This window comes from Callorhinchus milii, unplaced genomic scaffold (assembly GCF_018977255.1).
Source record: "Callorhinchus milii isolate IMCB2004 unplaced genomic scaffold, IMCB_Cmil_1.0 Scaffold4, whole genome shotgun sequence".
Classification (NCBI taxonomy): Eukaryota; Metazoa; Chordata; class Chondrichthyes; order Chimaeriformes; family Callorhinchidae; genus Callorhinchus; species Callorhinchus milii.
Genome location: NW_024704745.1, coordinates 65866693 through 65893678, shown reverse-complemented (window position 1 = coordinate 65893678; position 26986 = coordinate 65866693). Strand labels below are relative to the sequence as shown.

Genomic DNA, 26986 nt, shown 5'->3' with positions numbered 1-26986 from the left:
ATTTGATACAGGGCCTTATCCTGTCTTCGAGACACCTCAAAGAATACAGAATATACAGTAAAGTGAATTGACTGTATATTTTGTGGACGAAACACAGCAGCAAATTGCACACAACAGTGTCCCACAAACAGTCATGGATGGAATTGACCAATTAAAAAAATATATATATTTTTTAAAACGGAATTATTACCCCTGGAAAAGTGATCTGCCAATCAACTAAGAACCGGGTTCCTACTTACAGAGGCCTATGGAGTAAGGAAACTTGCCCAACATTTCGCCCTGCCGGGAATCAAACACAGGTCTCTCACTTGCTCTAACCACTGAGCTACAGGACATCCAATTGGACACCTATTGGATGAGTTCAGAGAGATTTTTCTGATTTTGAGGGTCTGAGGTCCAGCGTCCAATTATTCAACAATCCGATGGAGGTGTCAATGAGTAGCAACCAAAAGATCTTCAGAAGGAGATATGTAAACTGCAGGATGAACCATTGTTCAAGGAAGAATGAGATTCACGAAAATTTCTGAGAAATTATTCCTAAAGATCTTTTTCCTAAATTAATGTGTTCCTGTTAGTTTTGCAATTATGAATTAATCTGTTTGGGTTTGTTGAGCATTCTCTGTTGGCGCCTCTATGTTCTGAGTTGATATCTTGTGTTTTGACTTCAACACATTAAAACATTTATTTCCATTTGAGATGATCATTATTAAGTAATACTGGTGGAGACCTGTAGCTCAGTTGTTAGAGCACTCGCCTCACAAGCGAGAAACCTGGGTTCGATTCCCAGCAGGGTGAAACCTTGGGAAAGTTTCCTTACTCCACACTCCTGATAATAATCTAAGAGAAAAAAACAATAATAAATTGGTCACTTCCATCCACGACTGTTTGTGGGACACTGCTGTGCGCAATTCGCTGTTGCATTTTGCCCACAAATATACAGTCAATTCACTTTACAGTATATTCTGTGAAGCGCTTTGAGACGTCTAGAAGATGTGAAAAACGCTATATCAAATGCAAGGATTATTATACAGTCACATAATTTAAAACACAGGATTCTTTGTTTCTGGGAAACGTAAGAGAAAAACAAAAATATTGCTAATAGGGCCCGCGGACATCTCTCACAAATCCGGCCCTCGACACCAAAAAGTTTGGACCACCCTGATCCGTATCATTAAATGTATGCTTTATTTGTTATGAAAGTTACATAGCTGGTATTTGGTATGAAGCTGAAAAGCGATCATACCTAATTTAGAACGTAGGCATCAATTTTCAAAAAGGTCACACTTGTGTCAAACAATTTTCGCATTATAGTATTTCTGATCAGAAGTCTGTCAATTTCAATTGCAGCTATAATTTTCAATCAATTTGCTAGTCAGATTGTAATACTGTGGTAGTCAGCATACATACCAGACTTTTGGACAATCCAGATTTGTCTCTGTTGTGATTTTGCCTTCATCACCCAAGCAATTGTGAACCTAACTCTTGGATAAAACATTACCTTTAGGGATAAGTGAAGATTTTTTTCGGGTCAGCTGAGTGTCTGACACATGTAGAAACCCCACTTACGAATCTTCTAACCAACTACTAAGTATAGTTTGTCTGGTATGGAGTGTGCACTCTATCCAGAGGGATTCTTCCTGCTTATCTTATCCCAAAGAATTTAGGCAAAGAACAGCAAGAGCCAAGGCTTAGGGATCCCGAGTGTACATGGAGGTACTAACAAGCTAAAACAGTGCAGCTTGCCACTGCAAAACACTTGACAGGCTTCCTGCTGTTTGCTCAGCAAGGATCACCCTACCCTTTAAGACTTTGGCACACAGAATTAACAGGAGCTGACTGGGAATAATACCACACCCTGTGATTGGTCTGTTTCTCCAAGACCTGTTGGAGCCAGTTTGGCTGCTATGTCATCAATCCTGTCTTGTAGACAACAATTTGCATTTATATAGCATCCTTCATGTGGGGAGGACTTAGACCTGACTGGTTCGGGAAATGGACTACCGAGACCAACATAGGCGATCAAATTGATTCTGATAATCTATCACCATGCACCTCATCTTTGAGCTGATTCAGCCTCAATGAAACCCCATAGTTATGTCCCTAAGGAGTATAGTCACTAGTTGGACATAAGCATCCGACAAATGCAGATTTGAGCCCTTGCTAGGTGGATCTCAGGTACCAAGAACACTTTGTAAGTATAATTCATCAATCATGAACTTGCAATCCTGAAACAATAAAATGTACGAGAGCATTATCACCATCCAATCTGGCCACAGCCTAAAGAAAAAAAGGGGAATAAAATGTAAGCCATGAAAAAAATTACAAGTTGAAGTGATTACTTGTTGAGAATAGATGGTGAAAAATATGTGCCATGATTCTCAAAGAGGGCAACAAATCTCTGGAGATGGGGAGAAAAGGGTTGCACAACACTATTCCCATTTACCTAACACATCGTCACACAACATTCCTCAGAATAGAATGAAACATAAGAGGCATGTTGCAAATGTAAGGATTGCAAGTCTACAAGCAGTTTGAAAATTAAAACATCTTGCTTCTCTGTCTCTCCTCCAACCCCAAAGACGGTGTTAAATAACCCTGAAACACCTTACTAATGACAGAATTCTGAAACAGAAAACTGGAAACGCACCAATGAGCATCTGAAAGAGAATGATAGGCGATTGCAAGGAGGAAAACATTGCTCCCCTTTAACTATCTCCAGTAGTTTGGAAATGCTGCTGTACTGAAGAGGAATGTGGCATGGATGATTTAGAATCTGTTCAGAAAAGATTGTGCATCGGTTTGTTTTTAATTGGTCCCACAGCATTAAACTCAGCATGGCTTTTGGAAAGAATCAGTAAAGAAATGTTATTTTGCGGAGAAAAAAAATTTCAAATAATTTTTAAGAGTTTGGTACTTTGTGTGCACAAGGTCAGATCTCAGCTCTTCCTGCAATGTAAAATTACAATGGCAAAAACTAAAATACTGTACTATGAACTTTCAGATAGTGATTATACTTGTGATTTGGGAATCAGTTTCTGAAAGGACCAGAATTACAAACAGCAACTTTATGCCATAAGAAAAATAAATATTTGTTTGTTCAGTTTATGCACCAAGTCTCACTGATGGAATTGAGTGAAACTTTGAAACGGTATGAATATAATGTCAACTGGTATCTATAATGGATTGTTGACTCTTGAATTTCCAAATTAATTTATCATGCTACAAAAATGATTCCTTTTAAAAAATAATTTTCCTGGTTAAAGAAAAAAAAGCGCTATATGAACAGATGATAGATCTCAGATATGGGCACGTATGGCATTACGTTCTACAGTATAATGCAGTTGGATAAAATACAAATATGAAAATTCCCAATTAAATCATTTATTAAATAATTAAGTAAAATATATTTTTATATGGTATAGAAAAATTTGAAAGTTCTGAGACTGAAAAGTAATCTTAACATCTTAAAATACTCATAAGAACTATGAGTTTATCAAGTGTCTCTAGTACTCTAAGTTCAACAATGTGAGTGCAGCTAAAATATATATTATAGTAGACAATTTGATTGTGCTCTCAAAAAATGTTTTGGCTGAAACTGGTTGCAAAGACCGTATTTTCATCTACAAGCCTAAAATTCCAGTACTTTAAAGGGTCACTAATCCACATATAGTTAAAATTTTATCGATTCTCATTTCATACAAACCAATACTCATTATTTTCTTTGAATATACATGTTGTGCATAGCAATTCCACAGGTAAAGAGTTTAAGCAGTACATTGGAAAACGGAACAAAAGAACAAATAGAAAAACAAAAAGAATCTATCAACATATCTGGTGTATTTAGCTAGTTTGTAATGCATACAATGTATCCAGTATACTCAGCTTGGTTGTATTGATTTACTACATAATTATACTTTGATTATTGAAGAAAAATGAACTTTTCTATAAAATATGTGGATTTCCATGTTTATATTTAGGAGTTTGTGTCAATGTCCATATGTTGTCTAGCATCAGAGATATCCTGAGGTACTTTTACAGTCATTCCATCCATCCACTTCTTAATGCAGATCTGGCAGCCCAAACGAGAACTGAAAGCAAAACAAATGTTGCATTCAAAATAACAGAAACAATATTGACACTTAGTAAAGTGCAACACATATGCAACTCCATCAGTTCCTGACAGTTGAAAAACGTACTTCCAGGCATAGGAAACTATTGGAAAAAACTGCAGTGACCTAATTCGAAATTCAATTAGCAAATTTGTTATAAAATAGTATTAGAAATAGTGCAAAGAGATTCTCGATGCTAATTTTATCATTTAAAACTGGTATTTCTCCACAAGAGTTAAAAAACGATAGCTACCCATTTTGTGCAATGAAGCAGGCTGATCAGCAAACTGGAAATTAAGGCTCCTCTAGGGCAAAGTGATCATAATATGATGGAATTTAGCATTAAGTTAGAGAGGGAAGTAGTTAAGTCCGAAGCAAAGGTTTTAAATTTAAGTAAAGCCAATTTTGCTGGTATGAGAGAAGATTTTGCCAGAATAAACTGGGAAATTAGATTTAAGGATTTGACAGTAGACCAGCAATGGCAGACGTTTAAGGAGACAGTGCAAAATTCCCAGCGAGCACGTATTCCTTTGAGGAATAAGAATGCCACGGGAAAGGTGGCCCACCATGGCTAACTAGAGCAGTTAGGGAAGGTATAAAGTTAAAGGAAGAAGCCTATAAAACAGCTAAGATGAGTAGTAAACCCGAGGAGTGGGAGAACTTTAGGGATCAACAAAGGAGAACCAAAAAAGTGATTAAGAGGGAGAAAATAGAACATGAGGGCAAACTAGCGAAGAACATAAAGACAGACTGCAAGAGTTTTTATAAATATATAAAGAGGAAGAGGCTGTCAAAGGTAAATGTGGATCCGCCACAGGCAGAGACGGGGGGAATTATAGTAGGGGACAAAGACATGGCAGAGTCATTAAACAAGTACTTTGCTCCTGTCTTCACCTTAGAAGACACTGAAAACCTACCAAGAATAGAGGGGAACCAAGAAGACAATGTTAGCGAGCAACTTGGGGGAATTGATATTAATAAATAAATGGTTTTAGGTAAATTGTCAGGTCTTAAAACTGATAAATCTCCTGGACCTGATGGCCTACATCCTAGGGTTTTAAAAGAGGTGGCTACTGAGATAGTGGATGGCTTGTCTTTGATCTTCCAAAATTCTCTGGATTCTGGAACGGTTCCCATTGATTGGAAGATTGCAAATGTAACACCACTATTTAAGAAGGGTGGGAGAGAAAAGATGGGGAACTATAGACCAGTTAGTCTGACATCAGTGGTAGGGAAAATTCTTGAGTCCTTAATTAAAGATGTCGTTATGGGATTCCTGGAAGACCATAACAAGATTAGGCAGAGTCAACATGGCTTTACAAAAGGGAAGTCATGCTTAACTAATCTTTTAGAGTTTTTTGAAGATGTATCTAGCAGGTTAGATAGGGGGGAACCAGTAGATGTAGTATATTTAGATTTTAAAAAGGCATTTGACAAAGTGCCACACAAAAGGCTATTGCACAAGGTTAAGGCCCACGGGATTAATGGGAACATATTAGCATGGATTGAAGAGTGGCTAACGGGTAGAAAACAGAGAGTAGGGAAAAACGGGTCATTCTCGAATTGGCAGGATGTGACTAGTGGAGTGCCACAAGGATCAGTGCTTGGGCCTCAGCTATTTACAATTTATATCAATGATCTGGACGAGGACATTGAATGTAACGTATCTAAATTCGTGGATGACACTAAACTAGGTGGGAGAGTAAGCTCTGAGGATGATGCAAAAAGATTGCAACGGGATATAGATAGGCTCGGGGAGTGGGCGAGTAGGTGGCAGATGGAATTTAATGTAGGGAAGTGTGAAGTTATTCACCTAGGTAGAAAAAATAGAAAAACAGATTATTTTCTAGAGGGGGAGAGATTAGATTGTGTTAGTGTTCAGAGGGATTTGGGTGTCCTTGTACACCAGTCTCAAAAAGTTAGTTTGCAGGTGCAGCAAGCAACTAATAAGGCGAACAGCATGTTAGCGTTCATTGCAAAAGGTTTAGAGTACAAGAGCAGGGAAGTCTTGCTGCAACTGTATAGGGCCTTGGTGAGACCGCACCTAGAGTATTGTGTGCAGTTTTGGTGTCCTTATTTAAAATAGGACATACTTGCCCTGGAGGGGGTGATAGATTCATTAGGTTAGTTCCTGGGATGAGGGGACTGACCTATGAGGATAGGCTGAATAAACTAGGGCTATATTCTCTAGAGTACAGAAGATTTAGGGGAGATCTTATTGAAACATATAAGATTCTTAAAGGGCTGGATAAAGTAGACACCGAGGGTCTGTTTCCCCTGGTAGGAGAATCTATAACCAGGGGTCATAGTCTTAAAATTAAGGGACAGCCTTTTAGAACAGAGTTGAGGAAACATTTCTTCACTCAGAGGGTAGTGAATTTATGGAATTCACTACCCCAGAAGGCTGTAGATGCTCAGTCCTTGGAACATCTTCAAGGCTGAGATTGATAGATTTTTAAAAATAGAGGGATTAGGGGATATGGGGATAGGGCAGGTAATTAGAGTTAGGTCTGAAGATCAGCTATGGTCTTATCAAATGGCGGGGCAGGCTCGAGGGGCTGAATGGCCTACTCCTGCTCCTAATTCTTATTAGAATATTATATTATTATATTATTATATTATATATTATATATTATATATTAGAATATAATATATAATATAATAATAATATAATATAATTAATATAATATAATATATTAGTTAATATAATATAATATTAGTTAATATAATATTATATTATTATATTATATATATTATATTATTAATATTATTAATATTAATATAATACAATATATAATATATAATATATTATATATTATATTATATATTAGAATATTATATATTAGAATATTATAAATATGACAAATGTTTCATGCTGAGCTAAGCAGAACTCATTCTCCTGTGAAGCACTTGAAAGACGCTAATGTGAAAGGGGCTATATCAAATTTATTATTTATGTACCTGCCACATTACAGCAACACCAAACAAGAGTAGTGATGCAACTTCTGTAGCAGAACTGGCCTGGGGAAATTGACTAACTTTTATACTCCTGCTGAAAACATTCAAATATGTAAACATTTTTGTGCATTTGTTGATCAAGTCAATATATTTCAAGAATAGGGATTTTACTAATATAGGATGCCAAATGCTTTGGAGACCAAATGACCGATCGGTAGTGACAGTGTTTGTAGGCAACTGCGGAAGCGATTTGTCACACCAACTGTTCAAATGCATTGTTAGCCGAGGAGAGACTCTCTGCACTTTCCGAATAGAACCAGGAGATCTTTAACATCAACCTGAACAGCCAGTTGGAACCATGGTTTTATACTCATCTGAACAACGGTGACTCAGAAAATCCTGTGCTCCCCCAGTACTGTAATGGAGTGTCATCTTAGACTGAGCTCAAGTCCTGACGTGCTTTTGAATCTATAATCATTTAACTCAAAGAGTTCTTAAACATAAGATCCACTCGCAACTTATGCACTCTACTTTTATCCGCACGAGTAGTTATTTATTATTATTGTACAAACAATGTGCTTTAACACTGTACTCATATTCAATGCAAAACAATTATACTGTCTTACGTATCAGTGAGACCAAAGGCTAGATCCAACATATCCATTTCTTCGTCTACGATGGGTTCCAGTTTCTTGAAGATATCGTCTTCAAATATCAGGTGACAGGTAGAGCATGACAAAGTTCCCTCACAAGCACCTACAAGTAAAGCATTAACTGAATATAATAGCAATCATAATACTGTACAGCAATCTTTTTTTTACTATTAACATGCATTTGTGGTTAAACTATAAGAGCACAATCAGCAGAGATGAAATAACCATAATATTCAGGACATTTTACCTTGAGTGGAATAGGAGATATGCTTACATCTGAACATTACGTTATTTACAACTGTTTTCCAACATTTTTTTGGTCAGTTGGTAGAACTCTTCCCTCTGGATCAGTATTATGGGTCCAAGACTCTTTCCCCACACCCACCAGCCCGGAATTGAGATCATAAACCAGCACTGAAAAATGCTGCCTTGCTGCTATCCTTCCAATGTAGTAATACAACCCAAGGTCCTGGGTGCTGGTCTGTGGCTCAGATGTTTCAGATTCTATGCCATGATTTGAGAGAACAGGAAAATGTCTGGGCCAATAATACTTGCTCAGTCAAACCAGATCAATTGGACATCAGTCAAATTGCTGTTTGTGAGAAATTTTGATTCCGATGATCAACCATCCTCTCACGCCTCACCCATCCTCACCTCCAATGCCAACTGTGACTTCCTTGAACACAAAGTCGAGGGGATCCGATCAGCTGCCTTTGGCCTTCCATCTACTACACCCTTCCCATCTCCCCCTCCCATCCCCTACCCATCCCTCCCTCCACACCTTCGAACCTGTCACCCACTCCTCCCTCGCCACCACTATAACTCGCATGAAACCATCCACCTGCTCCCTCAACCCCATCCCTACCCCACTCCTTACCTCCTAGCTTCACCTCCATGCCCCTCTACTCACAGACATCATAAAGCTCTCCCTGTCCACTGGTACTGTTCCCACCCCATTAAAAACAGCCTATCCTTAAAAAATCCTCCCTGGACCCATCTGTGCTCTCAAATTACCGCCCCATCTCCAACCTCTCTTTCCTCTCCAAGGTCCTGGAACGAGTTGGTGCTTCCCAGCTTCGCTCCTTCCTCTCCCGCCACTCCCTTCACAAACCCCTCCATTCGGGTTTCCGTGCTGCCCACAGCAGAGAAACAGGCCTGGCCAAAGTGACAAATGATATTTTGTCCATCTGCGACCAGGGCTCCCTCTGCCTCCTCGTCCTCCTTGACCTCTCTGCTGCCTTCGACACTGTTGACCACACTCATTCACTGCCTCTCCTCTCACCTCAACCTTCACGGTTCTATCCTTGACTGGTTCAGATTGTACCTCTCACACCACCTCCACTTCATCTTCACAAACCGTTTCTCCTCTAGACCCTGCACCATCTCATATGGAGTTCCTCAGGGTTCTGTCCTTGGTCCCCTCCTCTTCAATATCTATATGCTCCCTCCTGGTGACATCATCCGCAGACATGGGGTCAACTTCCACATGTATGAGGATGACACCCAACTGTACCTCTCTGCCTCAACCCTTGACTCCAGGACCACTGCAGCCCTGACAGAATGTCTGTCAGACATCAAGTTCTGGATAAGAGCTAATTTTCTTTAGTTGAACATCAACAAGACCGAGGCTCTCCTGATTGGCTCCCGTCAGTGCCTCCACACCTCAGGCGCTGACAGCATCACCATCCATGGTTGCACACTCGACCTTACTAAGCCAGTCTGGAACCTTGGTGTCTTGTTTGACCCTCAACTATCCTTTTCACCCCACATCCGTGCCATGACCCGCTCTGCCTCACCCCACCTCCCCAACATCACCTCGCTCCGCCACTGTCTCACACTGCAGACCGCCGAAACCCTCATACATGCATTCATTATATCGAGCCTTGACTATGCAAACTCCTTGCTTGTCGGCCTCTCCCTCCTCCCTCCTATCACCCCCCCATCCTGGCCTGACTCCACTGGCTTCCCATCACACAGAGGATACAGTTCCACATCCTGGTCCTCATCTTCAAAGCCCTTCATGCCCCCTATCTCTGCAACCTCCTAACCCCCTAACATCCTGCTCGCTCCCTCCACTCAGCGGGCTCGGGCCTGCTTCATGTCCCCTGCCTCACTCTGCACCTACCCTCTGGAACTCCATCCCACAGTCCCTCTGCCTCAACCCCTCCCTTGCCTCCTTCAAGACCCTGCTCTTCGACTGCTTTCGATCAGCCTGCTTCCCTCCCTGCCCTCCAGCTAGGGTCTGAAACTCTGACTGTCCAGCGCCTTGGGATGCCCTCCTGACGTGAAAGGCGCTATACAAATGTAATTTTGTTGTTGTAGCTACATGTCTACATAACAATCACAGCAATTTAAAGCAACTCTGTGTGGGAAGTGCTTTGACATAAGAGAATATATCAAATGAAGTTATTTTTAACAAGTACTTTATTTAAAGTGAAACCCTGGTGTCTGTACTGATGGTTAGTACTACCTCCAGGATGTGGCTCTATTCAATCTCTAAAGGCTATTAATAGGGTATTAATATTACTAATATGCTATTATTAATAGGGTAACTACAAAGAACCTATTTCCTCTGGTAGGAAATCCAGAATAAAGGGGCATAATCTTAAAATTAAAGCTAAGCCATTTAGGAGTGAAATCAGGAGGCATTTTTTCCACACAAATTGTAGTGGAAATCTTGAACTCTCTTCCCAAAATTGCTGTTGATGCCGGATCCATACAAATTTTCAAGACTGAGATGGATAGAATTTTGTTAGGTAAGGGTATCAAGGAATATGGGGCGAGGGTAGATAATCAAAGTTGAGGTACAGATCAGCCATGATCTAAGCTAGAATGGTGGAACAGGCTCAAGGGGTTGAATGGTCTACTCTTGTGCCTATGTTCCAATATATAAATATATAATTGGCTATTGCAGAGTGCCCTCCATATTTTCTGCTTGGGGGTACGTTCACCCTTTACACAGCACCATTACTGCATATCGTGTGAAGCGTTTTGAGACGTCTTCCTGAAGTGAAAGGCGGTATACCAAAATGTAAGGATTCATCCTATCTCAAAAGGCAAACACTGTGGCTTTGGTTGCTGTCTAATACTAATAATCCTTGCATTTGATCTAGTACCTTATCACATCGTTGAGACGTCTCAAAACACTTCACAGAATATGCTATAAAGTGTCTGTATATGTTGTGGGCAAAATGCAGCAGCCAATTGCACACAGCGGTCGTAGATTGAATGACAAAATTGTTATTATCTTTTGGAGGGATTATGACCTCCAGAAAGCGATTCACTAATCGACTAACAACCAGGTTCCTACTTACTGCTAGGTAAACATAGGCGTGTGGAGTAAGAAAACTTGCCTAAGATTTCACCCCACTTGGGAATCAAACCCAGATCCTGTCGCTTTGTGAGACGAGTGCAAAATCAACATGCTATTAACATGCTTTTATGGTTAAACTATAGGAGAACAGACAATTAGTAGAGATGAAATAACCACAACATAAAATAGTTGTGACATAGCAACAGTGTGAATTTGTACACACGCAGTGATTTCTGTATTGTCATCACTGCTTGGAATCTGTGATGTAAAGTAAACCTCAGAGGATCCCAGGCATCAGAGACCTCAAGACCTGGAAAGTTTCTAAACCAAATGGAGCAGAAGAGTATCTGCAGAACTACTTGTTGGCATGTTTACGTATTTTCTTGTCTTACCAGTTGTGCAAGTATGTCAAAAGTCTAATTTCCTCTTCTATGTGTCTAAACAGTTTGTGAAAAGTTTCAATCAGAATTAACATGCCTCAAGGAAGATTAAACATCAAAAAGAATCTTTCTTTCTTCCTCCTCAGAGTAATGGATTAGTAGAATAAATCTCTGGTAAGCGGTTAGTTAAGAAAACATTTTTATTAATAGTTTTATTGGTAGTTTGCTGCCATTTACTGTGAAATTGGGGAGAACTTAATTTTCAGCTTTCTGGAATCTAAAACAGACATAACTCCCCAAAGTGCAGGCAAACGTGAGACCTTGCCTGAAACCTTGTTTGCAACCAATACTTTTATTCTCATAAGAGCTTCTCCACTGACAAGGGGATGTTCGCATACACCATTTTGGCCCCAAAAAATTGTTTTAGTACAATACTGTTGCTATAATTTACTGTACTTTTATTGAGGAGATGATGGCCAGGACACTGGAAGAAATTACCTTTTCTTTTCAAATAACGTCATAACATCTTTAACAACTATCTGAACTTCAGTTTAACATGTCAACCGAAGCACAACAACTCCAACAATGCAGAACGCCATAGGCACGTCATTGGAGTGTCATCTTAGACTATAAGCTCAAAGTTCTGACATGGGGTTTGAAACTCCATCATGGAACTGATTAATAACAACAAAATTACATTTATATAGCGCCTTTCACATCGGGAGGATGTCCTAAGGCGCTGGACAGTTACGGACCCGAGCTGGAAGGCCCACCCCTCGAAAGTGGGGCGAGCAAGGCGGGGATGTGAAGCAGGCCAGAGCCCGCTGAGTGGAGGGAGCAAACAGGATGGTAGGGATTAGGAGGTCAGAGAGGTAGGAGGGAGCAAGACCATGGAGGGTTTTGAAGATGAGAACCAGGATCTTGAACTGTATGCTTTGTGTGATGGGAAGCCAGTGGAGTTGGGCAAGGATGGGGGTGATAAGGTCATGGAGACCAGTGCGGGAGAGGACACAGACTGCAGAGTTCTGGATGATCTGCAACCTATGGAGGGAGGAGTTGGGGAAGCCGACAAGCAGTGAGTCGAGCCTCAATGTAAAGGAGGCATATATGAGAGTTTCGGCGGTCTGCTGTGTGAGACAATGTCGGAGCCGGGCGACATGGGGAGGTGGGGAAAGCAGAGTGGGTCATGGCGCAGATGTGGGGTAGAAAGGATAGTTGAGGGTCGAACAAAACGCCAAGGTTCTGGACTGGCTGAGCAAGGTGGAGTGTGCAGCCATGGATGGTGATACTACCGTCAGCGCCTGAGGTGAGGAGGCGCTGACGGGAGCCAATCAGAAGAGCCTCGATCTCGTTGATGTTCAACTGAAGAAAATTAGCTCTCATCCCGGACTTGATGTCTGACAGACATTCTGGAGTCAAAGGTGGAGGCACAGAGGTAGAGTTGGGTATCATCCGCATACATGTGGAAGTTGACCCCATGTCTGTGGATGATGTCACCAAAGATTAAAGATGAAATCATTTGGCTGCTTATCTTGGGCTTTAATCAACTTGTTTTTGACTGCTCTAGTGCGGTTGTACACTATAGTCATAAATGTTTAGATGCCTTAGGTTAAACTTATGTTTTAATTCTATTCAGAAAATACTGAAGTTGAAAGGATTTAATTCCAATTGATTTTCAGTGACAGGCTTTCCGCTTTTTTATTTTCTTGTTCATTCCTCTCCACCCCAATTTCTCTCTTTTCATATCAAGCGTAAAACAAACAAACAAACTGGGGGGGGCGCATGGGGAGAAGAAAAAAATCAGCCAAGTCTTAAGCTCCTGATCTCCATCCAATGATCCTTCATGAAGTATGCATTTGTTGATGTTGTGCAAGAACCAGATCAAATTCAGATGTGACATCTTCCCAGTTAAATAACTTGTGAATACTTTGGTCAGTCTTGTGTCCTGACATAAGCAGAAAGGCATCATCATGCTTAAGAGGATTCAAACAGACAGAAATCCACATGGAAATTTCCCCATGTACAATACACATACTCTACCTGGAGGAATGCACCCCACTCATCTAATTGAGGAGTATTACACACAGGTTGATTTTCAAATTAAAGTTTTAAATTGGAGTTATTGAAGACTTATTAATGTTACAGACTTGCATTCATAGCATCATAGAAATTTGTATAGAAGGAGGCCATTCAGGATATCGAGTCTGTACCGGCTCTTAGCGCAAGCGGTTCTGTCAATCCCAATGTCCATTCTGAAGTGAAATGCTCAAAACTGAATGCCGGACTCCAGTTGTGGCCTAACTAATGATTTGTATAAACTTAGCACTATTGCTGTATATTTGTAATCTACATATGAAACCAGCCAATTCTCAGTGCACCCTGAGGCTGGGCAACATAATGTGCCTATGAGCCTAACATGCTGAGCATTATCACAGTGAGAAGTGGTCAAGCAATTCTAGGGATTGCGCTCAGTACAGGGAGAGCAGTGAAAAGAATGGAAACAAATCAAGTCAACAGAAACCTTGACCACTCCGTTTCCAAAAAAAAATCAACTGCCAGAATGCACAAAAAAGGATTAAGTTAACGAGAGAAACTCTTATCACATTTTGTTAGAATTGCACTAAACATTTCTGAGTTGATGACATCAAACAGTAATGTCCAAGGACAAAGTGTTTATGGACACAAAGTCCGAAACATGAATTATGTTCATATTTTAGCATGCCAATTTTTAAAAGGAATCCAGTGCCTGATATGTTATGAACCCAGCAAACCAGCTACAAAGTTCAAATAAATTGAAGCATTTTGAGATGTTTTGGCAAATTGATAAGGCACTGCATCAAATGCAATATTATAACTCAGTCTGGATACCTGAACATCATTCGACTTAAAAAAAGTATACAAAATCAATCATTGTAGCATTTTAAATGTAAAAATCACAAAACAAAGTAACATAAATGGTTTTCATTCGGAAATCTGGAGATGGGGATGGAAAAAAAGTAATGACTGAGAAGATACCTTGCATGAAAGCATAAGAATGCATGAAATTACAAAGGGCCAATTTTAACATCAAACCTGCTGGTCCACAGAAAATCTATCCTATCATAATTCACCATTCTATTTCCTGGGAAAATATATTGATACTCTCCCAAAAAGTAACCATATAGAAACATTCCACATGTCCAATGTTCAACTCTGTGGCTTTGGTTTTCAAGAATAATTCGTTTTGACATAGTGCAAAAGAATTTGATAAACTGTGTTGGTAACAGCTGAAAATTGACTAGAAGCCTTCAGTGATTGACAGTCAGTCCTACTCAAATCCATTTACTTCACTTTTGCTAATGAATTACCTTTCATTATGTGCGCATTTGCTTTTTCTTCTTCCAGTGTGCATTACTTCACAATTATCTACAGTAAAATCTAAGTACCACTCCTTGTGACATACATGTTTTTGAATGCTGTTTTTCATTATATTATTCACCTACCTACATAGCTTGGTATCATCAGCAAATTGTATAATTACAAGAGTTGCTTTCTTCCAAGTCATTTGTGAATTAACTTGGGAGAACCGATTCGATAACAACTTTTAAAAGGGAAGTAGATAATTATTTGGGGAGGACAAGTTTGCAGGGCTACGGGCGAGAGCGGGGGAGTGGGACTGAATTGGATAACTCTTTTCAAGGAGCGACACAGAAATGATGGGCCGAATGGCCTCCTTCTGTGCTGTAGAATTCTATGAACCTGGAGGGTTGTTCATTGAGGCTCCGTCAGCCTGTTCCTGTTCCAATGGATGTTACAAATCCCCTGTGCAATTCAAAGAGCAGACTGGGCTCCCAGTGAAGCGCTTTGAGACATTCTTCCGACGTGAGAGGCATTATATAAAATTGTTGTTGATAGCTGCTCAGGAAGAAAAGAAAACATAAAATATTTTACAGACTACAATTTTATAGTTTGCTTGCTGTGAAAGCAAACTGGTTTACCAGAAACTAGCACTCTTTGGCTCACATTCGATTAATGATTCTGGGCCTTTACCTACAAGTAGAAAGTCAACAACACTGTACAGCAACAAATTCCACTGTGCATTTTTAAAATTGAAAAGTTATTTTAATGTAATATGAAAATAGAGCATCTTGGTTCACTGAAGATTATACATGATTGAGATCTTTCTATTTTGCTAGGAATCTCTTCCAGGATTTGTATTTTTAAACTGAGTTTTCGAGTATTACTCAGCTTTGCACTTGGACTGAAGAAAATCCCAGACATTGAGAAAACTTTTGTGGAAGAATTTAAAAAGCATCAAGACAAATACTGCAGAAGACAGAACTCAGTAAGTTCACTTATTTAAGATTTTGTGTCTGGAAGGATAATTACTTATCATTTAAAACTGTTATTTGGTCCATCAGTGCAATAGAGCAAACCACTTGCAAGGGTAAATCACTCCTAGTAACATCATCTGCCTGGATAAGCAGACATGGAGATAGTCAGTGTGAGAATCTGTGGTGCTCCACTGTATACACACACCATATATTTAAAAGTTGACTTATCCTCTGTGAATGGGCATGAACTGATGGAACACATTATTTTATTGCGAAATATATGGAGATCCAGGTTTGAATTAAATAACTTGGCATACACATAGATACTTCAACTAGAAGCTGATGTTTTATTGGCTACCTTTTGAATAACCTCTGGATATTAAAGGCTTTTTCAAAATCTGAATGGCACCATGTTATGTTTGGCAAGTAGACAGAAACTACAGATGCAGGGACAGAATTTTAGGCAAGTCCAGTTAAAAGTATTCCTATTTTTCCAGAAATACTAAATATCTATCTGTATGCACAGAAAACTGAGGTATTTCAAAAGTACCAAGCTGATGTCTACGTCTTTATAGAGAGGCTGAAATCCGCATCGCTATGCATTGGTTTCTAGGCTTTAGATGTTCTGATACATTTAACGGATTGAAAATATGTGTGCAGAGCTATGGTCATAGAAAGCTGGACACTAACCGAGGGCAGGCCCAGGCACTACAAAATGGGAGATCAGAGAATGAGGAAATACCATGAAGGTAGGAGGGAGAAGAATCATAAATCAATATGAAATCTTTAGATAATGTTTTTGCTATCATAGCCACATGGAACAATGCTTTGAAGCTTCAAGGATTTCACAGCACTAACCCAGATCCACAGAAATTACTCCTTTGAAGTTTTGATGTGTAGAAACCAGATTTCTACACTCTATGCAACAGCAGCACTTAGTGGCAAACATTAAGAATCACACTTCATTGGCTCAGTCCAACAATCTAAAAGGAACAAAACACTGAAGCAGTCAAACCGAAAAGCAGCCAAATTCCTGCTCAATCTACCTACTTTGGAATAGATCGCAATTTGTGATAATTTTATCTTAAAGGATAGGAATAGAGAATGTAATTGGCTTCATTTGTGTAACTGAGAACCATTTTCAATTCCCTCTCTAATATTCCCCATTTGTACATTGGGACATCTGGAATGTTCTTCTTATATTTTAAAAGTTTGATTGAACGAAAATACAAAATGGTAAATAAGGTAGTAATTCCTAATCTGAAAAATCTGTCAATTTTTATATCCTTTATCTACTATAATTTTCAACTGCATCACCAATACTGGGTGATTTGATGTATTGTATACCCAATTTCCAAATTTAAATTATGTCCTTGATAGACTGAGGAAGGGAGGGGTGAAAAACTGAAGCCACTTGATCTAGCAGCTCAAATAAGAACAATCGTGTTCAGTGAAAGCTGCTGTGTTCAATTACAGAGTTTTGCCGGTCTCTATACTTGTTCAAACAATGTTCACTATAACAACAACAAGATTACAGTTGTATAGCGCCTTTCACGTCAGGAGGACGTCCTAAGGCCCTGGACAGTGTACAGCATTTCAGACCTGAGCTGGGGTCGGGTGGGGTGGGGGAGAAGTGAGGGGAGGGGAAGGGGGGTGGCTGATGGCATGGTCGAAGAGGAGGAAATTGAGGCGGGACTTGAAGGAGGCTAAGGATGGGCGAGGTGGAGTGATTGGCGGATGGAATTCCGGAGGTTGGGGGCAGAGTGGCTGAAGGCTCTTCCGCTAATGGTGGGGAGGATGGGTCGGGGGACATGGAGCAGGCCGAACCGGCTGAGCGGAGTGGACAGTTTAAAAAAAACTAATTTGATATTCTGTCAAGTTTTCTTTGACACAATTTGTATTATATGCATTTTTCCCCATTCAAAATTTAAAATTTATTAATTACTATTTTAGTCTCTCCCCAAATTAAGACTCGATTAACCAAATAGAAAGAAACTTCAGAATGGTTAAGAGTCCATTCCTCACAGTAACATATGTGATTATGTTATGCAGCATTTGTTTGGTCAGCCAGGTGTCTGACACATGTGGATACCCTATCAAGAACAACAACTTGTATTTATAAAGCACGCTTCACCCGGGGCAGCCTCTCAGACTGGTTAGCAGTGACAGAACCTCACACAGAGCAGGAGGGAGGGAGGATGTAACCATAAGCACAATCAAAAAGTCTTCAGACTTTCATTTCGCTTCACAGTGGCGGAGTCTGACCCCGAGTAAGGCGGAGAGGGAGGGGACCATAAGCACGATCAAAAAGGAAGATCTTTAGGCGGGATTTAAAAGTGGGGCGGGAGGAGACAAGGCAGAGGGATTGATCTAAAATAGGGGAAGGAGGGGATATGGTGAAGGGATTGACCGAGAGAGTTCTAAAGCTTCGGGATGCAGTGCCTGAAAGTGCGGCCGCCAATGTTGGAGGGGAGGGGACGAGAGACGGAGGCCAGGAGCCATCACCATGTTACGAGTATCAACACCAGGTACAGTTCCACATATATATGCCACTTGCACATGGGAAATTTCCCCATGTATGGAATGCTTACCTAATTAATGCTTATCTTTTCCTGCTTAGTATCTAAATTTCATTCAGCGATAACATTGGATTAACAGTCCTGAGTGAGTTCCACCAAATTGCTAAAGGCATTCTAATTAGGATTATTTAAAAATCCATAGATTTGGCACAGAAATCATCTGCAACTTTCTATAGATCTTCATGTCAAATGAATTTGAAAGCATAAAAACTGATAAGATTCCACATATTGGCACAATAAATTTTACCATGAATCAAGTTGTTAGATTTGACATATTTTCTTTAAGATCTTTGTATGTTACCATATTTGGAAATTTGCTTTCATTACCATTGCATTTTATACCAAAAAGTGCTGACTTTTGTAAGACACATGCCAATTTTCTAGGAGATTTAGCAATCTAGAGCTAATTATGCCTTTGCATGAACAAAGGACTATCAAGTCTATTACATCACAAGCCTTGTCTTTTTTAAAATGATGATCAGAGGAGTATCCCTTGCTGGGTTGGAATATGCAAAGGTATGTCAGCAAATTGTAGGGTTTAACTGGCATTCTACATCTGGGAAATTGCTGCCTTATTTGCAATCTGGTTGTTGGGATATTTAAATATTCGAGTATTATAAGGCTCAGAAATCATTAGAAGGTAGAACAATATTCAGACAAGGAAGAAATGTACATGGTTTTAAACTTGTCCATCATAACTTTATTCCTAATTTTAAATCCATGAGAGAAAAGGTTAGATAGAAAAGAGACAGTCTATTAGAGGAAGGGCATGTCAACCTGGACCATTGATGTAGTTGCAGATTAGAGGTTTTGGCAGAGGAATAGTTTGCCCATCTTCCTTTTTGCCAAGCAGCATTACTCAGAACTAGGAAATAAGAAAGTTAGAAGTGCTTGATATAGTATACATGTGTTTTTCATTTTAAAAATAAATCAGAGAAAAGTTATACAATGTCTAAAAACTTCAAGAATTATGTTATCTTTTAAACTTTTTAAAAAAAATAGGAACTGCTATAGGGAAGCACTTAGAAACGAATCATGATTAGGCAGAAACGTTTAGACTTGTTCCAAATTTATTCTAGGACACAGAGAACTGATATAGAATTGGACAAGTTGTCTGGCAGATGGTTTGGAAACCAAATGCTCCTTAGAAAAATGTTTTGCCAGACTAGAATTGTAATCATATTCTTGTTTAAAGCAAATGCACTTTGATTTTTCTCCTGGCAAATTATAACATGTTTTTTAAAAAAGTATTAGGTTTATGTAAGTTTTCAATCTACCAAGCAATCCAGTTATTCAAACGGAAACAATGGTATGGTACAAATTTATCTTTATACCTTCTATGACTACAGGTTGAGATGAAGTTAATTTGAGACCGTGAAAGTAGAATTCAAACCCTTAACCAAATTACTCATGGCGGTCAGTGTCCCCAAGTGCGGAATCATGGTTCTGCATGGCTGAAGAAAAGACAGAGGGGATTGATTGGAAGATAGAAGGGACATTAGTCATAATTATTGATTCTTTCAATATCTGGGTTTGCGGTGGACACCTGGAGACTGTCCTGAAGGACTGCAGAGAAGTGGTGAAGGGTACTCTGGTCTCTCTGTTCATTTGATCCGAATACCAGCAAGGTCCCAATGCAGGTCAAGCTTGCAGCATACAAGACCTGTGTGCAATCCTCCTTTATGGATCTGAGCTCCTAGGGATGCAGCAAAGGGATTTCTCCTAGTCCATTTGCAAAGTCCAAGATCAAGCGGTAAGGTGGATTGTGGCAAACATGGGAAGCAGCAGCAGGGAAGGAAGGCTTCAGCTTACAATGACCTGTCGCTAAGAACACTGACACCAACGGTTTACTTTCAAATCACAGCGGTCACGTCTATTTGCCAAGGCTAATCACATGAGGATCTGGATTAAGGCGCAGGTGTTGAGTAAACCTGGGAGACGGCAGGGCTAGGACCTTGAGAACAAAGTGCCTGGCATGTTGCAAACTGTCCTGTAAAGGTCCTTCCACTATGTTGAAGAAAAATGTCTGTCAGATAGCTGATAAGAAAACTCAGGCTTGTAGCAACAGCTACTGGAAAGCATCATCTGGTGTCTGAGTTCTTGAACACGCATTTGTGCATCCAGCACTTGAAATCCACCATGATTGTTTTGCAGAGTGCTAAGTAGCTAATGCTTAAAAGCCCTCATTTGGCCCTACATTCCCCAGTGGATCAAATTAAAAATTCTGGTCTACACTTTCAAAAACTTCCAATGGCTTCATCCCATCCTACCTCTGCGACCCACTGGCTACTCCCTCCACTAATATTGGCCTGCTTCACGTTCTCTCTTCCATCACCATCGATGGGTGAGTCTTTAGGCGCTCTGTCCCCGCTCTCTGAAATTCTATCCCAGAGCCCTCTTGCCTTCAAAACCCACCTTCACACCCACTCTTTCACTGTGCTTTCTCCTCACCTCTCCCTCCCCTCAAACCTCCACAACTACCTCTAACTTGAAGTCAGAGCTCAGAGAGATTCTCCCAGTGTGAAAGCCATTTACATATCAATGTAAATTGTTGTAGTACAGTAGTAGTACTAGATTCAAATATTTACTTTCAAGAGACTAGTTCAGACGAAAAGAAGGTTCTTCAGTTCATTTGATCTGACACTTCCAGAATATCAATCATAGCTTCTCTCAAGTATGCTTTTTTTCATTGTCATCTAAGGAAATTTGAAAGTATAAATGTTAACTGTTGTTACCATCACTAATGATCTGACCGCTTGCCTGTCAGACATCAAAGTCTGGATAAGCCACAATTTCTACAACTAAATGTGGACAAGAGAGAAGCCATCTTCCTTGGCTCCTGCTAATGTCTGAACTTCTCTAACCTCCTCAGTTCTCCTTTCTCCCTCCCGTACAGTCTCTGACCAAGACTGCTTTTCTTCACTCCACTGCAGTGGAGTGAAATGCCGCTGAAATCTGCTTGCTAAGTTATTTAATTATGTTCTAAGATGGCCGGACATGAAATTTCGTGATTGTGAGTTGATGAACAAAGCAGGTAAACCGTTGGTGTCATGGCAAAGAGCAACCAGCATCCAACCACGTTCTGAATGGAGAGCAGGGGCAGGTCTGCTGCCCCTCCCGAAAACAAAATAAAGAGAAGAATGTAAACTGAATGGTGGTAAACATTTGTTAAAAAGACAACTTGGATTTATATAGCGCCTTCCAGTTTTCGCCTTCGAGCCAGGGGATGGGGAGGTGACCAAAGGCGCAGTCGAAGAGAAAGGTCTTCAGCAGAGACCTGAAAATAGGATAGGAAGGGAGGGAGCAAGGTGAAGGGAGTGAGGAAGGGAGTTCCAGAGCCTTGGGGCACAGTGGCTGAAGGCACGGCTGCCAAGGGTGGAGTGGAGGACTCGGGGGATGAGGAGGAGGCCAGAACCAGAGGAACAAAGGCAACGGGTATTGTTTTGAGGAGAGAGGACAGAGGTACGAGGATGCAGAGGAGTGGAGGGATTTGAATACAAGGGTGAGGATCTTGGAAGTCGATCCTCTCTGGAACAGGCAGCCAGTACAGTCTGGCAAGGACTGGGGTGATCGGGGAGCGGAGTTTGGTGCGGGTGAGAATGCGGGCGGCAGAATTTTGAATGATCTGGATTTTATGGATGGTAGTGGATGGGAGACCGGTGAGGAGGGCATTAGAATAGTCCAGCCGAGAGGTGACAAAGGTATGGACTAAGGTTTTAGTGGCTTTCGGAGAGAGGTATTTGCAGAGGTGGAAGAAGGCGGTGCTGATGAGGGACCGGATGTGGGGGAGGAAGGATAATTGGGGGTCGAACCTGATGCCAAGGTTGCAAACGGGTTCGGAGAGTTTTAGGGGGAGGTCGGGTTGGTGGAGGAGGTGAGAGCCGTGAGATTTTAGACGTTGACGAGAGCCAAAGAGTATGGCTTCCATCTTGTTAACATTCAGCTGAAGGAAATTTGCGCTTATCCAGCCCCTGAGATCTGACAAGCAGGCTGACAGAACATCAGAGGACTGGGGGTCGCAAAGAGAGATGAAAAAATTGAGTTGGGTGTCGTCTGTGTACATGTGGAAATGTACCCCATGTCTGCGGATGAAATCCCCTGATGTAGATCAGAAAGAGGAGGGGGCCAAGGATGGATCTTTGGGGTACTCCGCAGGTAACTGAGTGAGAGCGGGAGGAAAAGCCGTTTGTGCAGATGTACTGCTAGCAGTTTGTGAGGTAGGATTCGAACCAGGCGAGTACGGTCCCACTGAGGTGGATGACGGAGGAAGGGCGGTGGAGGAGGATGGCGTGATCTGACTGTGTCGAACGCCGCAGAGAAGTCTAGGAGGACAAGGAGGCAGAGGGAGCCCTGGTCACAGATAGAGAGGATGTTGTTCGTGAACTTTCACAAGCACAGTCTCTGTACTGTGGGCAGGGCAGAAGCCGGATTGGAGAGGTTCGAATAGGGAGTGTATGCTATGTAGTGACACCAGCCTCTCCTCAAGCTCAAAATTCTGAGCTCATCTCGAGCAGCCAGAGGCACTTCCTCCACACGTGTGTGTCCAGCGCACACAAAGTATCCTGGAGTTCCCGCATGAGCATGCAATAGGTCTCAGCTGCCCTGCCATATTCCCAGACATGTTTTATATTATTTTAATATAACTTATATATTTGATAATTATGCACCTCTTTCCCCCTCTGCACTGAATTCCCACTCTCACCAAATTCCTTAACAGAATTATTACTCTTTTCCACCTCACTCAGTAAGTGAAATGTAAGAAAAACAATTGGGTCAGCAGTAAATTAAGCCACTAGTGATTTACCATATGTGTAATTGATGAAAATACGTAGTGTAACAGTACAGCAATTTGTTGCAAAAATTAAAATTAACTACAGCCCTTTCAATCCGCAGGAAGTGAGTGTTACCTTTATAAATATACTTTCAATATCAAAAGTACTTTTAAAATAACATTCTGCAATTCCCATTTAAAAAGTGATCCAAATGTTTATTGGACTAATCAGGGGTGAGGGGAGTGTGTGTGTGTGTGCGTGCGTAGGAGGGGGGAATAAAGGCAGATACTGAAGACAATCCAAGGCACTAACCTGTGTAAAGGGTGCTATATAAATTCAAGCAGTTGTTAAATTTATAGAATTTTTTTAAAAATGAAAATGGCTAGAAATTCATCCTTGGTTTCCAAATTATCACATATATATGTATAAAATCTCCCAATAGATGATGGACCAATTTAGATCTAAGCACCAATGTTGTGAATCTTTCTTGTACTGTGAATCTTTTCTTATGCTTGAACTTAATACCATGCTGTGAAATTAGCTTGTCAAAGGCTTAATACAATTATATTTCTGTGTTTCTAATAAACTATCCGAATGTAATTAAACTAATCCTAATTAAAAGATCAGCACTTACCAAAACCGTCAATATCCAAGTCGTTATTAACGACTACATCTAATAAAGAATCTTCAAGATTTCCTTCAGCCGTAAGCTTCATTCCATCTCGGTTAATAAAATAAATCGTCACTTTATCATTTGAACTGCAAAAGGAGAACAGATATAAAATGGATGAGTTTGACTGGATACTGAAATGAAAAACCTATCCTATTGACACCAGAAACTTCCATCACATTTTGACCGAAAGGAATTTATGGAATACTAAAACACAGAACACTTCACTCAAAAAAACAGCATTGAGCAATATTTTATAAACTTTGACATACCAAATAATTGCAGAATTCTGAAAGTAATTTAAAAATTGGTATCGCCATCCATCTGATAATAGCATTTTTGATGTTGGGAGAACATCTCAAAGCATTTCACAGATTATACTGTAACATGTAGTGATTATGTATTTTTTGTAGGCATACCGGCAGCCAATTTACACACAATAACAAAATTATGTTTCTAAAGCGCCTTTCACGTCGGGAGGATGTCCCAAGGCGCTGGACAGAAAGAGTTATGGACCCGAGCTAGGGGTTGGGGAAGGTGGAGGGTGGTTGGAGGGGGAGAAGCATGGAGATCGCAAGCACGGTTGAAGATGAGGGTCTTGAGATGTGTCTTGAAGGAGGAAAGAGAGGGGGCGAGGGAGGGACAGCGGGATGGAGATCAAGAGGGTGGGGACAGAGTGACAGAACGCCCGCCTGCCAATAGTGGGGTGAGCGAGGCAGGGGACATGAAGCAGGCTGGAGCCCACTGAGCGGAGGGAGTGAGCGGGATGGTAGAGGGTTAGGAGGTCGCAGAGATAGGGAGGAACAAGACCGTGGAGGGCTTTGCAGGTGAGGACCAGGATCTTGAACTATATGATGAGAAGCCAGTGGAGTTGGGCAAGGGTGGGGGTGATAGGGTCACGGAGCCTAGTGCGGGAGTGGACATAGGCTGCAGAGTTCTGGATGATCTGCAGCCTGTGGAGGGAGGAGTTGGGGAAGCTGACAAGCAATGCGTTTCCATAGTCGAGCCTCAATGTAATGAACGCGTATATGAAGGTTTCGGCGGCCTGCGGTGTGAGACAGTGTGGAACTGGGCGACGTTGCGGAGGTGGGGGAAGGCAGAGCGCATCATGGCGCAGATGTGGGATAGAAAGATTAGCTGAGAGTCAAACAATACCCTAAGGTTCCGGACTGGCTTAGAAAGGTGGAGTGTGCAACCATAGATGGTGAGGAGGCGCTGACGGGAGCCACTCAGGAGAGCCTCGGTCTTGTTGATGTTCAACTGAAGAAAGTTAGCTCTCATCCAGGACTTGATGTCGGGAGCAGAGTCAGGAGAGCGCGGGGCGGAGCCGAGGCCTAGCTGTGTATAAAGCACAGCCAGGTGAGGAGCCACTCAGTCGGGAGCGGAGACAGGAGAGCTGAGGTAAGTGAGGGGGCGGGAGGGGGCACAATTCACAAAGTGACGTCGGCGTGACTTCATAGTTAAAAAAAATACCACCACCAACAGCAACAAAAATGGCCTGGCAGCCGCTGCCATCCCAGCCATGACCTGGGAGGCTGAGCCTGAGGGCTGATGCCGTCCCGCTGATCGCTCGCTCCCGGTCTCTGCGTGCGCATTTTGGCTGCCACCCCGACCCGAGCCTCCCCTTCCACTCCAAATGTCTCTCCTCCTCTCGATCACGCCATCCTCCTCCACCGCCTTTCCTCCGTTATCCACCTCAGTGGGACCGCACTCGCCTGGTTCGAGTCCTACCTCACAAACCGCCAGCAGTACATCTGCACAAACGGCTTCTCCTCCTGCTCTCACCCGGTTACCTGCGGTGTACCCCAAGGATCCATCGTTGACCCCCTCCTCTTTCTGATCTATGTGCTCCCTCTTAGGGATGTCATCCGCAGACATGGGGTACATTTCCACATGTATGCAGACGACATCCAACTCTATTTTTCCACCTCTGTTTGCGACCCCCAGTCCCCTGATGTTCTGTCAGCCTGCCTGTCAGATCTCAGGGACTGGATGAGCACAAATTTCCTTCAGCTGAACATTGACAAGACGGAAGCCGTACGCTTTGGCCCTCGTCAGCGTCTAAAATCTCACGACTCTCACCTCCTCCACCAACCCGACCTCCCCCTAAAACTCTCCGAACCGTACACAACCTAGGTGTCAGGTTCAACCCCAATTATCCTTCCTCCCTCATATCCAGTCCCTCACCAGCACCGCCTTCTTCCACCTCCGACTCATCGCCCGCCTCCGCAAATACCTCTCTCCAAAAGCCGCTGAAACCTTAGTCTGTGCCTTTGCCACCTCTCGGCTAATTATTCTAACGCCCTCCTCGCCGGTCTCCCCTCCACTACCTCCATAAAATCCAGCTCATTCAAAACTCTGCCGCCTGCATTCTCACCCGCACCAAACTCCACTCCCCAATTACCCCAGTCCTTGCCAAACTGCATTGGCTGCTTGTCCCAGAGAGGATCGACTTCAAGATCCTCACCCTTGTATTCAAATCCCTCCACTCCTCTGCACCCCCCTCTCTGACCTCCTCTCTCCTCAAAACAGTACCCATTCCCTTTGTTCCTCTGGTTCTGGCCTCTTCCTCGTCCCGAGTCCTCCGCTCCACCCTGGGCGGCCGTGCCTTCAGCCACTGTGCCCTGAGGCTCTGGAATTCCCTTTCTCACTGCCTTCACCTCGCTCCGTCTCTTCCTATTTTCAGGTCCCTGCTGAAGACCTTTCTCTTCGACTGTGCCTTTGGTCACCTTCCTCCCCATCCCCTGGCTCGGCACCAGGATCCGTTACTGTAAAGCTAGTTTGACTAGTTCACATTTGTACCTCTCACACCGGCTCCACTTCATCTTCACAAATGACTTCTTCTCTAGCCCGCGGAAAGTCTTGTGCAGCAGGGCTCTGTCCTTGGTACCCTCCTCTTCAATATCTATAGGCTCCCTCTTGATGACATCAGCCCCGGAATGGGGTCAACTTCCACAAGTATGTTGATGACACCTAACTCTACTTCTCTGCCTCCATCCTTGACTCCAGGACCACTGCTACCCTGACAGAATGCCTGTAGGACATCAAGTCCTGGATGAGAGCTAAGTTTCTTCAGTTGAACGTCAAGACCGAGACCCTACCGTTTGGCTCCCGTCAGTGCTTCCTCACCTCAGACGCTGACAGCATCACCATCCATGGTTGCACATTCCACCTTACTAAGCCAGGCCAGAACTTTGGTGACTTGTTTGACCGTCAACCATCCTTTCTACCCCCAAATC

The 26986-nt window shown here is 41.9% G+C and overlaps 1 protein-coding gene across 1 annotated transcript in view; it reads right to left on the bottom strand.

The window, feature by feature from the left end:
* Nucleotides 1-1166: 1166 nt before the first annotated feature.
* The window catches only part of fdx1 (ferredoxin 1), a 33708-nt gene continuing 7888 nt past the window's right edge, over nt 1167-26986 (bottom strand). Inside the window, exons 2-4 of the mRNA XM_007905608.2 lie at nt 23712-23836; nt 7694-7823; nt 1167-4088 (exon numbers count right to left, since the gene is read on the bottom strand). Coding sequence (XP_007903799.2) covers nt 3974-4088; nt 7694-7823; nt 23712-23836 — 370 coding nt within the window. The 3' untranslated portion in view covers nt 1167-3973. The remainder of the gene's footprint in view (nt 4089-7693; nt 7824-23711; nt 23837-26986) is intronic.